General features: G+C 39.7%; 1 protein-coding gene across 1 annotated transcript in view; it reads right to left on the reverse strand.

Moving 5' to 3' along the window:
* Window positions 1-14,782, reverse strand: part of pik3cg (phosphatidylinositol-4,5-bisphosphate 3-kinase, catalytic subunit gamma) — a 42,643-nt gene extending 27,861 nt beyond the window's left edge. The window contains exons 1-7 of the mRNA XM_080754132.1: window positions 14,642-14,782; window positions 6,587-6,818; window positions 5,200-5,371; window positions 3,740-4,002; window positions 2,663-2,749; window positions 2,400-2,500; window positions 1,735-1,904 (exon numbers count right to left, since the gene is read on the reverse strand). Of these exons, the coding sequence (XP_080610258.1) occupies window positions 1,735-1,904; window positions 2,400-2,500; window positions 2,663-2,749; window positions 3,740-4,002; window positions 5,200-5,371; window positions 6,587-6,811 (1,018 nt within the window). The 5' untranslated portion in view covers window positions 6,812-6,818; window positions 14,642-14,782. The remainder of the gene's footprint in view (window positions 1-1,734; window positions 1,905-2,399; window positions 2,501-2,662; window positions 2,750-3,739; window positions 4,003-5,199; window positions 5,372-6,586; window positions 6,819-14,641) is intronic.
* Window positions 14,783-21,564: the final 6,782 nt, after the last annotated feature.

Consider the following 21,564-nt stretch of genomic DNA (forward strand, 5'->3'; position numbering starts at 1 on the left):
TACCAGCTCACAATGCGTCGCATCGTAATGCTATTTTCAGCATGCAGCCAAGAGTAAAATCTGCCATTACGGCACCATCAAAGCCTGCCAAAATACATTTTAGTTGACAAAAACGAAATAATTTTATTCAAAAGACTGACTAAAAATGACTAAAACTAAATCTAAAATTGCTGTCAAAATCAACACTCTATCCATATTGTAACTTTTCGTGTTTTTGCCCTACTTCGTACCACTGCATCACAGGAAAGCATCAAAACTAATCGTTCTGCTACTTTTGCCATTTTTGAGTTTCAATCCTGTTATTATATTGGCATTTGTAATGATTATTTATCAAAACCTCTTTGAGGTAGTCAGTCCAAAATATTGTGATATTTGATTTGGTCTCCCAGCCTTCTTGTTTACAGATGCCAGATTTGATGTCTACTTGTTCGACTAGTTACGGGACATTGTAGTCCATAGTTGTTTCCTCAGCACTTTAATTCCCCCAGCCACTAAACCCTGTTGGTGGTTGACTAATGGTTCACGGTGCTTACTTTGCACTTTGTAAGTCACGTTGCACAAGAGCGTCTGCTGAATGGACACGCAGGCAACGATGAAGGGTGGCAGGAACTCGTGAGTGATCTCACATGATCAGTCTGGGCAATGCCAGGCTAGGCAGACACATGTGTTCAAACCCAGGATGATGATGTTTTGTGGTATATATGTTACAGTCAGTTTGGGTAACTCAGTGAGATTGGGGTAAGAGCGCTCGTTTGTCGTTCACCACACACCCCTACCACCACCTGGATCAATTCACCTTGATAGTCTATTATCAGCGCACCTGTGTAATTCTGCGTATTCACCATGAGATGGCGACAACAGCCATTCACTTGTGTAGTCGCTGACGTCACTCGTTTGCGACCCCTCTTTCTTTGTTTATCTACTAGCCTAGCTTAGCTGTGTTTAGCCATTAGCTTACTATGCCTAACTCTAACCCTAACCCTAACCCTAACCCTAACCCTAACCTTATCCTCTGTAAAACTATGCTTAACCTTAACCCTAACCCTAACCTCCGTGCCGACGCTACGTTGTCTTTGTCTTGTTGTGGATCAAAGCGACCGCTTGATCCGCCCCGCGCCGCACGACGAGCACTCCTGTTCTCAACTCAAAAAACTGTGACATATACACCACTGGCCTTTTTGAGTAACACAAGAGCACTCCAATGCTTTTGTCTCTATATCAGCACCAATGACTACAGGCAGGTGCACACATAGGCATCAAAGGGGACTTGAGCCCCTGCCCTTTTACCCGTCTGTAAAAAGTGCCCTCTTCAGACCATGAATGCATTCTTTACTATGGTGAAAGAAACTCAAAATAAATGCCCTCTTTCCATACCATACCTGAAAGCAGCATTCAAGATAGTTGCCTTATACAAACTCTCCTGAAATTGAACGTGGCATCTTATGTTGAAAGAACTGCCCTCTCTGTGTAGAAATCCATGCTGTTACACTCCAGTATTGACTTGATTATGCTTAATTCAGGGTGGTATCAAGTACTGGAAATAGCCGACCTCCAAGCACACAACGCATCGCAGCACGACGCGTTTATGAGCTTGGATGTCTGCTATTTTCGATATTTTCACCAAAAGGCCATTTTAGAAATGTCAGCCCCTGCCTCTCTAACATTCTCTACCAGTATCTACCTGCCACTGACCATACCTCCCACTCCAATGCTTTTATCTTTAAACCAGTGTACCTCCCACTCCGGTGCAGTCGTCCACCTGGTACCAGTCCTCCTTCTGGACCAGGTCCAGGCCGGGGTCTGGCGGCGTCTCCAGGACAAAGTGAATGTCCTCCCCGCTCTTCAGGCACTGCCGGACCCAGTGGAAGTACTGCAGCGCCTTGTCCTCGCACAGGTACTCATCCCTGTTTCCACCAGGGCAAAGGGACAGTCTCAGTACACTTACATGGACGCTATTGTGTCCACAGTCTGGGAATGTCACAATAGGCGAACATTTAGCAAAAATAGAAGATCTACAAGGCCTCTAATTATCACGCTCTGAAGTGTTGTGAGCTTGTAGATTGGCTATTTTCGGTGAGGAGATATGGTGTAGAGGGAAAGTACAGTAAGTAATGTACATAGGGTTTTAATGGTTTAAATGTTGCTGTACACTTGCATCCCTATTCTGGGCATGTCCTAATAGGCGAAACATTCAGCTTAAATTGTTTAACATTTTGCAATATATTTCAGATGACCTTTCTTCTTCTATGGATTTTGAAGTTGGTTTAAACTGACACTTCAAAGGGGCAATTTGAGAAACTTTAAAGAGAAATGTCATTCATACGCATGACCTCATTTTATTGGAAAACTTTTCATTAAAGCTTGGGTGGCACAAATCAATTGATTCCCATCTGCTATACCTGCCACACACACGCAGCACAAAGTCTGCCTCGCCCACATCCTCAGGGATCCCCAGTAAGTCCCTCTTCGTGGCTACCTTGGCAAAGAATTTGGCCAACATCTGTAGAGGACACAAAGAGAGCACAGAAGGGTTACCATTGTGTAGAGCCTGATATGTGACTGAAAACGTTGAAGACTCCTGATCTAGGTGTATAGCACTTCTAGGAGCGGGTCATATTCAGATATTTTTGTTACGATAGGAAAGTTCATGTCTTTACTGTACCTGTGTAGGCGTGTCACTGATGGACACTTTGATGGTCTGGCTGGTCGTTCCAATGTGGATCACTACAAGGATGTTATCGTTACTGACCTGGGAGAGAGGAGAGCAGAAATACATGAATCAATCTATGTATTGTACCAGTAAGGCTCCCTAATCGGGAGATAAGCGACCGTAGGTCACTTATCTCCACAAATAGGGCAAAAATGTGTTTTGCCAAAATCTTCCTGATCCATGTTGATGACATGAGTGTAGACATACTGTGTAGTGATTTTCGTGATTTTAGGGCAAAATCTGTAGGAGCAGTGTCCAAAAATGTGTTTTTAAAAATCGGCCTGGAGGTGGCGCTATATGGGACAGATTCATGTTGATGGGATGAGTGTAGACATACTGTGTACCGATTTGCGTGATTTTAGGGCGAAAATTGTAGGAGCAGTGTCCAAAAATGTGTTTTGCAAGAATCGGCCTCATGGTGGCGCTAGAAGAGGGCCATGTGAGAAATGAGGGGTGGGGTCTCCGCGCCGGCAAGGCGGACGAATAGGTACCGGCCCCGGCTGTATCATGGTATGCAAATACATTATACAATACAAATAAATAGAAATAGGAATATGTTTATATATTGGTGGGTATATCAACCATACAGTACCTTCTGCTTCACTATAAATGAAGATAATGAATTTATCTATAAATTAATATAATTAATTTATAGTGTGTGTGTGTGTGTGTGGGGGGGGGGGGGCGGTGTTGCTCTCTGTTTACTAAGTGTTGTTGTTTTCTGTCTGTTGTATTGTTTGGTGTTTTTACAACTTTTTTGGACAACTTTGGAACCGTTTGTCCAAATAAAATAAAAAAATCCCCCACATGATCACAAAGGCTGTGTCCGTTTGCATGATCGATCGGCGGGCCAATCATACGTTGCAGAAAATATTTTGCGACGACTTGAAAAGGTAAGTTAAAATAGGAAAAATAGCTGGTATTCATAATGACAAATGATAAAATTGCTGTATTAAAAGCTCTGATGGTCGCTACTCAACATTAGGGAGCGACCTTAGTTACTTGTAATAACTCATTTAATGGACACACCTTGCTGAGCAGGTGTTCCGGCAGGGGCCTGGCGGTGATCCAGGGGTCCATGGAGTAGACCCTGGGGTCTCGGTCGTTGAGCTCCAGGCGGCGCGGCGTCAGCAGCTTCCGCCGCGTGAACTCCAGCTCGTCGTCGTGCACGTTGCTGACGTCGGTGACGTCGTAGCCGATCAGGTGGTTGAGGTCGCACTGGTAGCGCAGCGAGTCCTCCGAGGGCTGGGGGCGGGGCACCAGCTGGATCCGCCCCACCTCCTTCTTCAGGGCTGTGGAAGACAGTTAGGATGGATTAACGCAGTGTTTCTCAACCACTGTGCCTGGGGACCTTTGGTGTGCCCCTGAGAAGGGTCAAGTGTGCCCCTTGAAACTGCTTGAAAGCCAGTATTGTATTCATCATTTTAAAAATGATTTAAACTAGTGAAAACAGCCGATCTACAAGCACACAACGCCTCGCGGTGCGAGGCGTTGTGTGCTTGTAGATCTGCTGTTTTCACTACTTTTGTGTGACAGCCTTGTATGATGAAGCAGGGCTTTACTTTGCGAAGAAACGTACACATTTGAAACTTGGAGATACAAGGTTTCTTCCCGACAGTGATATTTTACACCCCCGTATTATGTTGGTGTGCACATGGATTCTTGGGACATAACGCATCGGTGTCGTGTTAGACTTGAGCCACTTTAACCATTATTTTATACTTTAGCTATTGAAAAATAGCAGATATATCTGCTATTTTTGAAAAGTCGTGAAAATGTGTGCAAATCTTTGAATATATATTTTTCAAAGCAAACTTCTGTTACTCAAATCTTTGCTTCTTGGGGTCCCTGGAACAACATATTTTGAGATGGGGGTCCGTGGCCAAATACATGTCATTTTGAGGGTCCATTGACATGAAAAAGTTTGAGAACCACTGATTTAGAAGAAGGATTTAGAAGACATTTATAGAATCTGGTCAAAATGTTCAAGGACTTTAAAAAAAAATAGCAGATAATGATTCATTTTGATTTTGATTGATTTATTTATTTATTTATTTTTTCAAAAAAAGAGAAATGGTGTGAAGAGTGAAAAAAGAGAGGGCCAAGGACGGACCCCCCCCCCCCCAATCAATGAAGTGTATGGGCTCTAAGCGGTCAAGAGCACTCTTGTGGAAGTGAAAGTATTGCAGAGGAAATTAGAACTGCACTCTGTCGAGGTGCCAACTTGCTTCTTGTGCACAAGTAGGCCATACATGGCCTACTTGTGCACCAGCAGAGCGTGCCATGGGGTGCACTCACCACTGGCATCACCAGGAATGCTGGTCCCTCATTGGCTATTAATGATGACGTTGCTAGAAATGCTGGTCCCTGATTGGGCTACGGGCTTAAAGACACACGGCTACCTACCTACCTACCTATACCTACCTATGCAGCCGAACGCAGTACTTGCACACTCTGCTGGCGCAAGTAATGAAACCCAGGGTTTGTACCTTTCCAGTAGCGGATGCAGTCCAGTGTTTGGAAGACCTGGTGCACGTCGTAGATCTCACACAGGCTGCCTTTCTTCTGGTACAGCAGGATGCAGTGGTCAGGGGAGAACTTCAGGTAGAACTCTGGACACAGGTTGGTGGACAGAGCCCTCAGCCACACCTGGGCTTTCACCTGGGAGAAGATAGGCATGCCAATGAATTAATCAGCCTTCAAAGTTCATGTTGAAGTCATGACAACATCAAAGTATCATGGTCATTAGCATTACCAGTGATGACATCATAATTAGCGACGTGAGCATCGTCAAGTTTTTCAATATAATTGCAACAGTAGGTCGCAGTTACTTTCAGAAGCGCCACAGCTTGACTGGTTCATCACTGTGACATCACTGGTGACATCATAGTGATGTCAGATACTCAGAGCAGGGATCTCCATATATGGGCATAAAAGGGATTCTGTTAGGGATCTCCATATCTGGGCATAAAAGGGATCCCAGATGATGCCCTGTTAGGAAAACCACACTAACAGAATCCATATATGGCTAAGACAGATGGCCAAGACAGATGGCGTGACCTCGCTTTTCGCCCTTAGGCGTCTTACTGGTAATTGACATTGCTGTAATCGTGGATCTTGTATGATAAAAATCAATCATAATGCAGTTTATAAATTGAGCATGATTCGAATCAATCAATCAATCAATCAATCAATCAATCAATCAGTAGACCTGTCACAATTATAACATAATAATCGTCTAATCGCAATTATCTGACATAATCGGAATTATTTTGTCATAATCGTCAATTGTTTCCATGTTGAAAAAAGTTCATATTTTCAAACATTTTCAAAAATGCAGAAATAGCCGATCTACAACCTCACAACGCGTTGCGATGCGTTGTGAGCTTGTAGACGCGTTGTGAGCTTGTAGATCGGCTATTTCCACAAACAATTTTCTTTTTTAAGGATGAAGTTGTCAAACAAAACAAAGTCATTTCTTTGTATTTTGTGTACAGAAATGTAATTGTCAACGACAAAAAACACGATTAAAATCGTTAATCGCAATTATTTGAGTGACAATTAATAATCATCATGTAAAATGCCACAATCGCGACAGCCCTACATCAGTCAGTCAGTCTGCTATAACCCAGTGGTTCTCAACCTGGGGGTCGAGAACCCAAGGGGTCCCCAGATGATTAACGTAATGTTTTCTCACTCAACAGTAAACAAAACAACATAAAGTTTAAGTGATTGAGGGTTAATGGTCATTTCTAAAGGGACTTTTTAATACCTCTAAAATGACAAATTAAACATTGGCCAAATTGTCAAATTTGAACCGTGTTATACAAAATGTAATAACGTGACAGCCCTATATCAGTCAATCAGTCTCCTGACCTGCTCCACGGTCCAGTTCCCGGCCACCTCCAGCAGGACGGTGTCAGGGCTGTGTCCATTCCTTCCCGTGGTGGGCAGGATGAACTCTATGGTGATCTGCTCCATGGAGGCCCCGGAGGACGACGTGATGGGCTTCTTCCTTCTCCTCCTCTTGCTGTCGTCTCGCAGCACCACGCTCTCTTCTTCCTCACTCATGTGTTGATGCTGCTGCTGCTGCCGCTCCATAGCCTGGCTGGAGGCACAGTTACATTATAGCCACACCATCAGGGGCGTCGCACCAAATTCTGGGCCCTGGCTAGTGGCTACAAGGATTCACTGAAAAACTCATGTTTCCATGTCAGTGGTGCTCAAACCTTTTCACGTGAACTGAAAAATTATATGTATTTGGCCCACCGACCCCCATCTCAAAATATTTAGTTCCAGGGACCCCCCAGAAGCAACATTTTAGTTTCAAATGTTCGCTTGAAAAAATACATATATTCAAAGATTTGCACACATTTTCATGACTTTTCAAAAATAGCAGATCTACAAGCTCGCAGCTGTGAGCTTGTATATCTGCTATTTTTCAATAGCTAAAGTATAAAATAATTAAGGCCCCTCCAGCTTGGGCCCTAGTAACTCAGTCCCACTTTCCCCGCCTTGTGACGCCCCTGCACACCATCTATTGATGGGTCTATCCCAGAAGAACACAGGGATCTTCTTAGGAATTACATTTTATAAAATGTCATGACCGAAAGACCGAGATCGCAGAATACAGGAGGCAAGATTGCTCTGGTATCTCCCCGCAAGAGACTCTGAGAAGAGATAACCCTGCAAGCCAAATATGATGTCATCATGACGTCATGATAACGTCCTCCGGTGACACTCAGAACTAGGCCAGATACCACAGCCCATATGGGGATGATCTTGACGTCAAATTACCAGGGCGTCATATGGACTTTTTGGTTTGACAGGATCGTTTTTATTGTTTGTAATGTTAGTTGAAATGTGAGCATGTAAGGTTATATTATGGGACATGTCTGACTAGTTATGATATTTATCTGGCCTCAATCAGACCCTCTCTGATTAACCAGGACGTCCGTTTTCGTGGGTAGGATCATGTTGGTTGAAATCAGGTGATATTCTAGGCCAGATCATGGGATCAAGTCATGGTTTGACTTGATCTGTCCCCAATCGAGACGTCACTGATTGGTCCAGGTCCTGACCGTGCTTGCTGGGTAAATATATACATATATTTTTACATTACATGTACAATGTTTTCCTATTAATGACATGCCCAAAATAGGGAAGCCAGTTTATGGAGGGGTTTAGAATTTGCCTCTGTATTGAGAAATTGGGGCACACGAAGAAGAACTAAATAATTAATAACGTTTTGTATATATCTCCACCCAACATCTACCAAATGTGGGGATTGACAGTGACAGGAATCACAGTTAATACACATGGATGGATGAATTGTGTTTTTATATATTTCATAAAACTAAGACAGAACATGACATGTGACATATAGTTCCTCTGGTTCCACAGTTCCATACAATGTGACATATAGTTCCTCTGGTTCCACAGTTCCATACATGTTTTGACCATTTTTTGCTGGTTAAGTAGGCCTACTTTTACCTGCACTTAAAGTTAACATATTCTTTAGATGCTTTTACTTTAGTATTTCCAATCTTCAGTACCTTTACTTCTACTCCACATGTCAGAGGCAAATATTATACTTGTACTCCCTATACCCTATATACATTTCGGACATTTGAAAATAGCCGCTCTACAAGCTCACAACATTGTGAGCTTGTCGATCTGCTATTGTCAAAGATATTTATACATTTTTATACATTTGAAAACTTCTGCATATATGAGTACTTTCTACTTTTGGTACTTTAAGTACATTTTCATACCAATACTTTTATACTTTTACTCAATTAAAAACAGAATTACAGACTTTTACTTTACAGTACTGATACTTTTACTTTTAGTACAAAATGTGAGTAGGCTACTTTTTTCCAATTTCCACCACTGACAATTTGTGAATTACAAGCAATGAATGAGCATGTCCACGTGTCCATGTTTTGTCAATGGAACAACTTATTCAATCAAAACAAAGTTGACCGCGGTGGAGTTGGATTCAGGTTGGATATTCACCCAGATGGATATTCAACATTTTTAGGGACCGTCCACAAATTACAGATTGCATTTTTAAAAAAATGCAATATCTCCTAGAAAAAAATACCTGGACACACCAAAATACATCACAAGGTCCATTGGACATTCCTACACGATGCACAAATTTTATTTTGAAATTTTCCCTCAAAGTGTATTTTTGACGATTTTTTGAAATCTAAGAAATTGAATAACCTTTTGGTCACATGACTTTTTCAACAAAATCATGGTTCAGATAATTTGTTAGGAAGTCCTACATGATGCACACCTTTTACTTTGAACAAATATGTCAAAACCTATTTTTAATGAATTTCTGAAATCTTAGAATTGTAATAACATTGGGGTTAAGTGACTTTGACACCCAAATCTTTGTTCACATTGTCTGGCAGGCATTTCTACATGATGCACACCTTTTACTTTGAAAAGATATGTCAAAACTTATTTTTAATGAATTTTAGAAATCTTAGAATTGTAATAACATTGGGGTTACATGACTTTGATAGCCAAATCTTTGTTCAGATTGTCTGGCAGGCATTTCTACATGATGCACACCTTTTACTTTGAAAAGATATGTCAAAACTTATTTTTAAAGAATTTTAGAAATCTTAGAATTGTAATAACATTGGGGTTACATGACTTTGATAGCCAAATCTTTGTTCAGATTGTCTGGCAGGCATTTCTACATGATGCACACCTTTTACTTTGAACAAATATGTCAAAACCTATTTTTAATGAATTTATGAAATCTTAGAATTGTAATAACATTGGGGTTAAGTGACTTTGACACCCAAATCTTTGTTCACATTGTCTGGCAGGCATTTCTACATGATGCACACCTTTTACTTTGAACAAATATGTCAAAACCTATTTTTAATGAATTTTAGAAATCTTAGAATTGTAATAACATTGGGGTCACATGACTTTGATAGCCAAATCTTTGTTCAGATTGTCTGGCAGGCATTTCTACATAATGCACACCTTTTACTTTGAACAAATATGTCAAAACCTATTTTTAATGAATTTCTGAAATCCTAGAATTGTAATAACATTGGGGTTAAGTGACTTTGACACCCAAATCTTTGTTCACATTGTCTGGCAGGCATTTCTACATGATGCACACCTTTTACTTTGAACAAATATGTAAAAACCTATTTTTAATGAATTTCTGAAATCTTAGAATTGTAATAACATTGGGGTTAAGTGACTTTGACACCCAAATCTTTGTTCACATTGTCTGGCAGGCATTTCTACATGATGCACACCTTTTACTTTGAACAAATATGTCAAAACCTATTTTTAATGAATTTCTGAAATCTTAGAATTGTAATAACATTGGGGTTAAGTGACTTTGACACCCAAATCTTTGTTCACATTGTCTGGCAGGCATTTCTACATGATGCACAACTTTTACTTTGAAAAGATATGTCAAAACTTATTTTTAATGAATTTTAGAAATCTTAGAATTGTAATAACATTGGGGTTACATGACTTTGATAGCCAAATCTTTGTTCAGATTGTCTGGCAGGCATTTCTACATGATGCACACCTTTTACTTTGAACAAATATGTCAAAACCTATTTTTAATGAATTTATGAAATCTTAGAATTGTAATAACATTGGGGTTAAGTGACTTTGACACCCAAATCATTGTTCACATTGTCTGGCAGGCATTTCTACATGATGCACACCTTTTACTTTGAACAAATATGTCAAAACCTATTTTTAATGAATTTTAGAAATCTTAGAATTGTAATAACATTGGGGTCACATGACTTTGATAGCCAAATCTTTGTTCAGATTGTCTGGCAGGCATTTCTACATGATGCACACCTTTTACTTTGAAAAGATATGTCAAAACCTATTTTTAATGAATTTTAGAAATCTTAGAATTGTAATAACATTGGGGTTACATGACTTTGATAGCCAAATCTTTGTTCAGATTGTCTGGCAGGCATTTCTACATGATGCACACCTTTTACTTTGAACAAATATGTCAAAACCTATTTTTAATGAATTTCTGAAATCTTAGAATTGTAATAACATTGGGGTCACATGGCTTTGATAGCCAAATCTTTGTTCAGATTGTCTGGCAGGCATTTCTACATGATGCACACCTTTTACTTTGAAAAGATATGTCAAAACTTATTTTTAATGAATTTTAGAAATCTTAGAATTGTAATAACATTGGGGTTACATGACTTTGATAGCCAAATCTTTGTTCAGATTGTCTGGCAGGCATTTCTACATGATGCACACCTTTTACTTTGAACAAATATGTCAAAACCTATTTTTAATGAATTTATGACATCTTAGAATTGTAATAACATTGGGGTTAAGTGACTTTGACACCCAAATCTTTGTTCACATTGTCTGGCAGGCATTTCTACATGATGCACACCTTTTACTTTGAACAAATATGTCAAAACCTATTTTTAATGAATTTTAGAAATCTTAGAATTGTAATAACATTAAGGTTAAGTGACTTTGACACCCAAATCTTTGTTCACATTGTCTGGCAGGCATTTCTACATGATGCACACCTTTTACTTTGAACAAATATGTCAAAACCTATTTTTAATGAATTTCTGAAATCTTAGAATTGTAATAACATTGGGGTTAAGTGACTTTGACACCCAAATCTTTGTTCACATTGTCTGGCAGGCATTTCTACATGATGCACACCTTTTACTTTGAAAAGATATGTCAAAACTTATTTTTAATGAATTTTAGAAATCTTAGAATTGTAATAACATTGGGGTTACATGACTTTGATAGCCAAATCTTTGTTCACATTGTCTGGCAGGCATTTCTACATGATGCACACCTTTTACTATGAAAGAATATGTCCAAACCTATTTTTAATGAATTTTAGAAATCTTAGAATTGTAATAACATTAAGGTTAAGTGACTTTGACAAGTGCCCTCAGGGTGCCTGCCTTGTATACTTAATTTGCTTCCCTCTTTAGGAATCATATTGTCCAGGGCGGCTGTCCAAGGTGGAATGAGCGCTGTTCAGTGCTGAACCTGCGCGCGTTTGTGCGTGAGACGCGGACTTCATCAGCCATGATTCATTCAGTTTCTGTGTACAACCAATTGCATGTAACATTAGTTTTGCTTCACTAGATAAAGGGTCTAATCTAAAATAGGATATCCTCTCCTGATCTGATCTTTATTACTTCCTGTGTTTGCTATTACTTTTTGAAGTTGCTCATTGCATTTCAGTATAATCAAAAATAGTAAAAATCATTATCAAACTTCTGATCATTACAGTTTAAGGTACATGATTACATGGTGTATGCACTGAGATGCAGTCAGAACCTTAATAATAATAACAATAATTATAAGTGTAATAATTAGAATTATTATAATAGGTACTTTTGGTATCAAGCAAAACAGAGGGGACCCTCTGTTCACATGCAGGCCTCAATGAAAGGCTAAGGACACCTACTTTTAGCTAAGTGCTATTCATTCCAAATTCATTGGTACATGCCAGCAAGGAAAGTCTACAGCCCATGTTCAATTATAATTTAATTGCGTCATATCTTCACACTTGGTACGTTCCTGATAACAAGCAATTTTTTATTGGGTAGCTTGTTAATTGTTCAATCACTATCACGCCGGTGATTGGTGGTAGAAATGCCTGCCAGACAATCTGAACAAAGATTTGGCTATCAAAGTCATGTGACCCCAATGTTATTACAATTCTAAGATTTCAGAAATTCATTAAAAATAGGTTTTGACATATTTGTTCAAAGTAAAAGGTGTGCATCATGTAGAAATGCCTGCCAGACAATCTGAACAAAGATTTGGCTATCAAAGTCATGTAACCCCAATGTTATTACAATTCTAAGATTTCTAAAATTCATTAAAAATAAGTTTTGACATATCTTTTCAAAGTAAAAGGTGTGCATCATGTAGAAATGCCTGCCAGACAATGTGAACAAAGATTTGGGTGTCAAAGTCACTTAACCCCAATGTTATTACAATTCTAAGATTTCAGAAATTCATTAAAAATAGGTTTTGACATATTTGTTCAAAGTAAAAGGTGTGCATCATGTAGAAATGCCTGCCAGACAATGTGAACAAAGATTTGGGTGTCAAAGTCACTTAACCCCAATGTTATTACAATTCTAAGATTTCAGAAATTCATTAAAAATAGGTTTTGACATATTTGTTCAAAGTAAAAGGTGTGCATCATGTAGAAATGCCTGCCAGACAATGTGAACAAAGATTTGGGTGTCAAAGTCACTTAACCCCAATGTTATTACAATTCTAAGATTTCAGAAATTCATTAAAAATAGGTTTTTACATATTTGTTCAAAGTAAAAGGTGTGCATCATGTAGAAATGCCTGCCAGACAATGTGAACAAATATTTGGGTGTCAAAGTCACTTAACCCCAATGTTATTACAATTCTAAGATTTCAGAAATTCATTAAAAATAGGTTTTGACATATTTGTTCAAAGTAAAAGGTGTGCATCATGTAGAAATGCCTGCCAGACAATCTGAACAAAGATTTGGCTATCAAAGTCATGTGACCCCAATGTTATTACAATTCTAAGATTTCTAAAATTCATTAAAAATAGGTTTTGACATATTTGTTCAAAGTAAAAGGTGTGCATCATGTAGAAATGCCTGCCAGACAATGTGAACAAAGATTTGGGTGTCAAAGTCACTTAACCCCAATGTTATTACAATTCTAAGATTTCATAAATTCATTAAAAATAGGTTTTGACATATTTGTTCAAAGTAAAAGGTGTGCATCATGTAGAAATGCCTGCCAGACAATCTGAACAAAGATTTGGCTATCAAAGTCATGTAACCCCAATGTTATTACAATTCTAAGATTTCTAAAATTCATTAAAAATAAGTTTTGACATATCTTTTCAAAGTAAAAGGTGTGCATCATGTAGAAATGCCTGCCAGACAATCTGAACAAAGATTTGGCTATCAAAGTCATGTAACCCCAATGTTATTACAATTCTAAGATTTCTAAAATTCATTAAAAATAAGTTTTGACATATCTTTTCAAAGTAAAAGGTGTGCATCATGTAGAAATGCCTGCCAGACAATGTGAACAAAGATTTGGGTGTCAAAGTCACTTAACCCCAATGTTATTACAATTCTAAGATTTCAGAAATTCATTAAAAATAGGTTTTGACATATTTGTTCAAAGTAAAAGGTGTGCATCATGTAGGACTTCCTAACAAATTATCTGAACCATGATTTTGTTGAAAAAGTCATGTGACCAAAAGGTTATTCAATTTCTTAGATTTCAAAAAATCGTCAAAAATACACTTTGAGGGAAAATTTCAAAATAAAATTTGTGCATCGTGTAGGAATGTCCAATGGACCTTGTGATGTATTTTGGTGTGTCCAGGTATTTTTTTCTAGGAGATATTGCATTTTTTTAAAAATGCAATCTGTAATTTGTGGACGGTCCCTAAAAATGTTGAATATCCATCTGGGTGAATATCCAACCTGAATCCAACTCCACCGCGGTACAAAGTTGGTCTCCACAAAATATAGCAACAATGTATCTATCTAGGACCATAGTGGAGTGGATTTTCCCTACTAAAAAGTTTCGCATCAGCACAGCAAAGGAAGTGTTGAAAAACAGGAAGCAAAACTACATACACTAGTACACTGACTAACAGCCTGTAACAGTTTTTATAACACTTTAACAACACAATAAGGCCTTTGTATGGACATATAGACGGATTGACATTGAGCAGAATGTATTAAAACTAACTCACAATAAACAGAACAGACATATCCATGGTCATGAGGAAAGTCAGTGACATTAGCTATAGGGGGATAAAAACATAACGGTGCTGCCATAGGCTACTATTAGGAAAGGGTAAACGTTAAGTTTAGTAAAGCTTTGCACACTCACCTTGGAAGGCAGACGCAGATGAATAAAGTGTAATAAATGTCATTGATGCTGATCTAAAAACTAAACAAACCCTGGTTAAAGTAAGTGTGTGTTCAGTATCAGTAACAAACTGCCTGGTCGCACCCGTGCTTCACTTATAGTTCCCCTTCTCTAACTACTAAACCAACCCAGTCCGCATGTTTTACATACTCTGCTCTGATTGGTCGACCACGTGCGGCCATGTTTGTAGTCCCGCGAGGATCGAGGCACTTCTGGACTACAAACAGTGGAGGAAAAGGTAGGCTAACATGTTTACTTAGGTAAAAGTATCAATATCAATAGGCCTAGGCTACTGCAATGCAGAAATACACTGTTACAAGTTGAAGTCCGGAATTCAAAATGTATACTTACAAAATTAAGTAAAAGTAGGCTATAAGTAGGCTACCAAAAGTAGAAAGTATCGCCTCCGTGTCCCACTTCACAAGTTTCTAAATGTATTAAAATCTTTTGAAAATAGCAGACCTACAAGCTCACAATGCGTTGCAGAGCTTGTAGATCAGGTATTTTCAAATGGCCGAAAAGGGCTAATGTAGGTCTATGTTTACTTTTGTAATAATAATCAAAGTGGGCCAACTAGTAAGTGTTCAAATAAATGTAGTGGAGTAAAAGCAGGCCTACAATATTTGGATTGTAGGCTGGACGTTGCCATGGCTGCATTGCGTTTTACCATATTGCAATGAATATTTTAGAATTTTAGAATATTGCATAGGTGTGATGCTGAAATTGACCACAAGAGGGAGCCATAGGCCTACTATAAATTAAACGACAGTGGGCAGGTGACATTGGTCTGATAATGTCTAGCTCCCCTTTGTGTGAAACAGTTGTGAGCTTGTAGATCGGCTATTTTCTGTCATGATTGATAGATATGTACTGGGCAAACATGCTTATTGTCTCCGCCAGGCCGAAAGGCATGGTCGACACTATGTTTTGCAGAGTTTGTGAACGGCTACCATCATAAAATATGATTATATTGGGGGCCACAACCATCATGCGACCATCAAAACTGTGCATGCAAACTCCCTGCTTGCCAGAGCAGAACCTCTGCCCCACATTTTTCACATGGACCTGTTATAGCGCCACCAGGAGGCTGATTTGAGCAAAACACATTTTGTGACGATTACTCTTACATATTTTGTCCATAAATCACACACATGACATCGGTACACATAATCTCTATGGTCATTAACGAAACGAGAATTTCAGATTTTTCATATTCCATCCTGACTGCATATTGTCTTCCACAGTTTGCAGCAGGGCTCCGTTTTGAACAAAATGCGTCAAAGCATGAACACAGCCTGTGAAATTTTACATACACAATGGTTTCATAATGGTTACCTGTGGAATGGTTTCCTGTGGAAATAAGCTTAGTCTTTTCTAGGATCTCCTTTTAGTAGACCTTGTACCAGTGAACTGTAGGCCTACCGTCATGAAACTGTACCTTTTCCTATGCAAACTTCTAATAAAGTCTTCAATCAATCAATCAAAACACACTCCCACTATGGCTGCAGAAGAAATATGCCATTGACATTTTTCAAATTAGCCTCATGGTGGCGCTATAACAGGTTGAATGTGTTTTTACATCCCTGTATTTTTGCCATGCATTTTTTACATCTGCCTTTTATAGCACCACCAGGAGGCTGACTAAAACATATTTCTTTATATTACTCCTCAAGATTTTATCCACAATTCACACAAATCGGGTCAGGGTACTAAAGTATCGTTAGATTTTCAATAGGAATTCAATTTAAAAAAATCATTTCTCTCTCAATTTTCTAATTTTCTAGCTCCCCATAAAATCAAATATTGGTTCATTTTTCCAATTTTCTAGCTTGCAAAAAAATCAGGAAAATGCTTCAATTTTTTAAATGTGTGATTTATATTTGTCATTATTTGATTTGGAACCGACAAAGGAAAAACATCTTTAAAAAAGGTATTTTTAAATTTTTTACCACATATCACACATATCAAAAAATTGACCAATTTTTCCAATTTTCTAGCTTGCAAAAAAATCAGGAAAATGCTTCAATTTTTTAAATGTGTGATTCGGCTTTGTCATTATTTGATTTGGAACCGACAAAGGAAAAAGATCTTTAAAAAAGTTATTTTTGAATTTTTTACCACATTACGAATATCCAAAAATTGACCAATTTTTCCAATTTTCTAGCTTGCAAAAAAATCAGGAAAATGCTTCAATTTTTTAAATGTGTGATTCGTATTTGTCATTATTTGATTTGGAACCGACAAAGGAAAAACATCTTGAAAAAGGTAATTCTTAATTTCTTACCCCATTACAACAATCAAAAAATGGGCCCATTTTTCCAATTTTCTAGCCCACAAAAAAATCAGGAAAATGCTTAAAATTTGCTCAATTTTTTGAATGTGTGATTCATATTTTGGCATTATTTGATTTGGAACCGACAAACAAAAAATATGCCCATTATTCAATTTTCAAGTCCAGGAAACAAATCGTCATCATGAATGTCACGTGACCACGTGTCAAGTCACATGGTACACAACTTCAAAATAAAAGCTGTAGGCTAGTCTAACATCCAAGTAATAGGATCAACATGCAGGCAGGCAGGGGGTCCATGAGGGGTTTACAAGGGGGTCCATGGCTGGTTCCCAAAGTGTGGTTTGGGGACCCCCAGGGTTTCTATGGCTGGTTCACAACAGCCTGGTACACGTACAGCCATGGCTGGTTCCCAAAGTGTGGTTCGGGGACCTTTGGAGGTCCATGACGGATTTCCAAGGGGGTCCATGGCTGGTTCTCAAAGTGTGGTTCGGGGACCTCTGGGGGTCCCTGAGGGGTTTCCAAGGGGGTCCATGGCTGGTTAGCAATAAGTGTGGTTCGGGGACATCTGGGGGTCCCTGAGGGGTTTCCAAGGGGGTCCATGGCTGGTTAGCAATAAGTGTAATAGTGTACATGGTTGCTATGGTAAACAAGCTGGTTGCTAGGGTAAACAGTTGGTTGCTAGGGTAAAAAACATGGTTGCTATGGATGGTGTGAGTCATGCTGGCACCCTTCGCGGCAGGAGGAAGCTGGTGCAATCGACCCCTTGGCTTGTCGGGACCCGTGCCTACTAACGGGGTGGCAGGCTATCACCTCAGACTAGAACCCGTACGGGGTGGCCGACACCAGCCCATTGACAAGAGAGAGGCCTTGATGTCCCTTTACTCTTTGATGGGGTGGCCAGTTGACTAAGAGTTTCCGTTCGGGCCTTCTCGATATTGTACAGAGTTCCACGGGAAATCTGGGGGTGGCTGTTACAAAGACCCTCACTCACCTTCACGTCATGTAGCTAGTCGTTAGGTAGCCATAGTTACACGTTGAAGGTTGAATCTCCAGATATGGAGATAACCAACACATCCCTCCATATATGGAGATAACCGACGAATCTCACTAAGTCTGACCTCACAAGCCCCATATTTGGACACGTACAACATATAACTCCATATATAGAGACATAGCTGCTGACATCAGTATGGCATCACACTGCTGACATCAGTATGACATCACACCGTACACAAATGACCCTTATATAAGACCGGCATTATCTACCGACAGATTGTGGGAGTAAGATTAGGGAGTCTTACTGGTAGTGTAATAGGTGAAATAGTGTAATAGCGAAAGAAGAAGAAGAAGTGCATTACTTGTAATATTGAAATAGCATAAATGTTATTGCGACCGTTAGGTCGCAGTTACTATCAAAACCTCGACCAGCTGTGAGTCTGTCCGTCCGTCCGTCCGTCCGTCCGTCCGTCCGTCAGTCAGTCAGTCTGTCTGTCTGTCACAAGTCACACTTTTGCCCTGCTCATATCTCTGCAACCGTTGCCCCGATCCATGCCAAATTTTGCACATATACTACTTGCCTGCCAAACCACAACCTCCACCCATCAATTCACACATGACCCTCTTCTAGCGCCACCATGAGGCTGATTCTTGCAAAACACATTTTTGGACACAGCTCCTACATTTTTTGCCCTAAAATCACGCAAATCGGTACACAGTATGTCTACACTCATGTCATCAACATGGATCTGTCCCATATAGCGCCACCTTCAGGCCGATTTTTTAAAACACATTTTTGGACACTGCCCTAATGCCCTATTAATATTGTAATAAGTGTAATAATATAATAGTGTAATAGTTATCAAAACCTCCACCAGCTGTCAGTCTGTCAGTCAGTCTGTCAGTCAGACTTTCAGTCACACTTTTTCCCTTCTCATTGTGATTTTGGCTGCCAAACCACTACCCCCATTTCTCCCTCTTCTAGCGCCACCATGAGGCCGCTTCTTGCAAAACACATTTTTGGACACTGCTCCTACAAATTTGGCCCTAAAATCACGCAAAGCGGTACACAGTATGTCTACACTGTCCAAGATAGCGCCACCATCAGGGCAATTTTTTCAAACGCATTTTTGGACTCTGCTTTTACAGATTTTGCCGTAAAATCACAGGGCAAAATTGCCCTGATGGTGGCGCTATCTCGGACAGATCCATGCTAATGTGTACCGCTTTACGTGATTTTAGGGCAGAATTTGTAGGAGCAGTGTCCAAAAATGTGTTTTGCAAGAAGCGGCCTCATGGTGGCGCTAAAAGAGGGAGAAATGGGGTAGTGGTTTGGCAGCCAAAACCACTATGAGAAGGGCAAAAGTGTGACTGAAAGTCTGTCTGTCTGACTGACAGACTGACTGACAGACTGACAGCTGGTGGAGGTTTTGATAAGAATGCACTATTACACTATTTCACCTATTACACTACCAGTAAGACTCCCTAATCGGGAGATAAGCGACCGTTGGTCGCTTATCTCCACAAATAGGCCAAAAGTTTGTTTTACCAAAATCGTCCTGATGGTGGCGTTAGATGGGACAGATCCATGTTGATGAGATGAGTGTAGACATACTGTGTACCGATTTGTGTGATTTTAGGGCAAAAATTGTAGGAGCAGTGTCCAAAAATGTGTTTTGCAAGAAGCGGCCTCATGGTGGCCCTAGAAGAGGGTCATATGAGAAATGAGAGGTGGGGTCTCCGCGCCGCCGAGGCGGACGAATAGGTACCGGCCCCAGCTCTCCCGGTCGCTCCTAGCCCGAGTTTAGGCATTTTATGTGAGCTGCAGTGGAGGGGGTCCTCCACTGGGGGCGCCACCACTTTTGCATCCGTTCTGGAGCACCAGGAGTCGGTGGTCCCCGGGAATTCCCCGTGAGCAGCCCCGTTGGGGTGGTCTTTTTTGCACATTTGGTCATTTTTTACACCTGGGGGTCCCCCAGGGACCTGGGGGTCCCTGGAGCTCCGGGGGTCCTTCGAGGTTGTAGTTTGGCAGGCAAGGAGTTTGTATGGAAATTTTGGCATGGATCAGGGCAACGGTGGCGGAGATATGAGTAGGGGGAAAGTGTGACGTGTGACGAGTGACGTGACGGAGGGAAGGACAGGCTGACGGCTGGTGGAGGTTTGGATAGTATGAGAGTGTAAAAGTAACCTGCTAACCAGCCATGGACCCCCTTGGAAACCCCTCAGGGACCCCCAGAGGTCCCCGAACCACACTTTGAGAACCAGCCATGGACCCCCTTGGAAATCCGTCATGGACCTCCAGAAGTCCCCGAACCACACTTTGGGAACCAGCCATGGCTGTACGTGTACCAGGCTGTTGTGAACCAGCCATAGAAACCCTGGGGGTCCCCAAACCACACTTTGGGAACCAGCCATGGACCCCCTTGTAAACCCCTCATGGACCCCCTGCCTGCCTGCATGTTGATCCTATTACTTGGATGTTAGACTAGCCTACAGCTTTTATTTTGAAGTTGTGTACCATGTGACTTGACACGTGGTCACGTGACATTCATGATGACGATTTGTTTCCTGGACTTGAAAATTGAATAATGGGCCTATTTTTTGTTTGTCGGTTCCAAATCAAATAATGCCAAAATATGAATCACACATTCAAAAAATTGAGCAAATTTTAAGCATTTTCCTGATTTTTTTGTGGGCTAGAAAATTTGAAAAATGGGCCCATTTTTTGATTGTTGTAATGGGGTAAGAAATTAAGAATTACCTTTTTCAAGATGTTTTTCCTTTGTCGGTTCCAAATCAAATAATGACAAATACGAATCACACATTTAAAAAATTGAAGCATTTTCCTGATTTTTTTGCAAGCTAGAAAATTGGAAAAATTGGTAAATTTTTTGATATTCGTCATGTGGTAAAAAATTCAAAAATACCTTTTTTAAAGATATTTTTCCTTTGTCGGTTCCAAATCAAATAATGACAAAGCCGAATCACACATTTAAAAAATTGAAGCATTTTCCTGATTTTTTTGCAAGCTAGAAAATTGGAAAAATTGGTCAATTTTTTGATATTCGTAATGTGGTAAAAAAATGAAAAATACCTTTTTTAAAGATGTTTTTCCTTTGTCGGTTCCAAATCAAATAATGACAAATATGAATCACACATTTAAAAAATTGAAGCATTTTCCTGTTTTTTTTGCAAGCTAGAAAATTGGAAAAATGAACCAATATTTGATTTTATGGGGAGCTAGAAAATTTGAAAATTGAGAGAAAAATGATTTTTTTAAATTGAATTCCTATTGAAAATCTAACGATACTTTAGTACCCTGACCAAATCGGTACACATGATCTCTATTGGTATGCATGTGAGCAACACATATCTGTTAGATTTGTCATATTCCATCCTGATTGGGTAAGATTGACACCTAGAGTTTGCATGAGTGGCCTGTTGTGAACTAAATGTTGCAAATCATGAACGCATTTCAACTATGACCCTTCAACAAAGCATTCACATCATCACATACATTCAACTCACTTTATACACAAGTTCACAGTTAACCTACAACAGACATCTCAAAACACTCAGAAGCACTTTTTCTACC

The sequence above is a fragment of the Nannobrachium achirus genome, assembly GCF_963921795.1.
Source record: "Nannobrachium achirus genome assembly, chromosome: 23".
In the NCBI taxonomy this organism is placed as follows: domain Eukaryota; kingdom Metazoa; phylum Chordata; class Actinopteri; order Myctophiformes; family Myctophidae; genus Nannobrachium; species Nannobrachium achirus.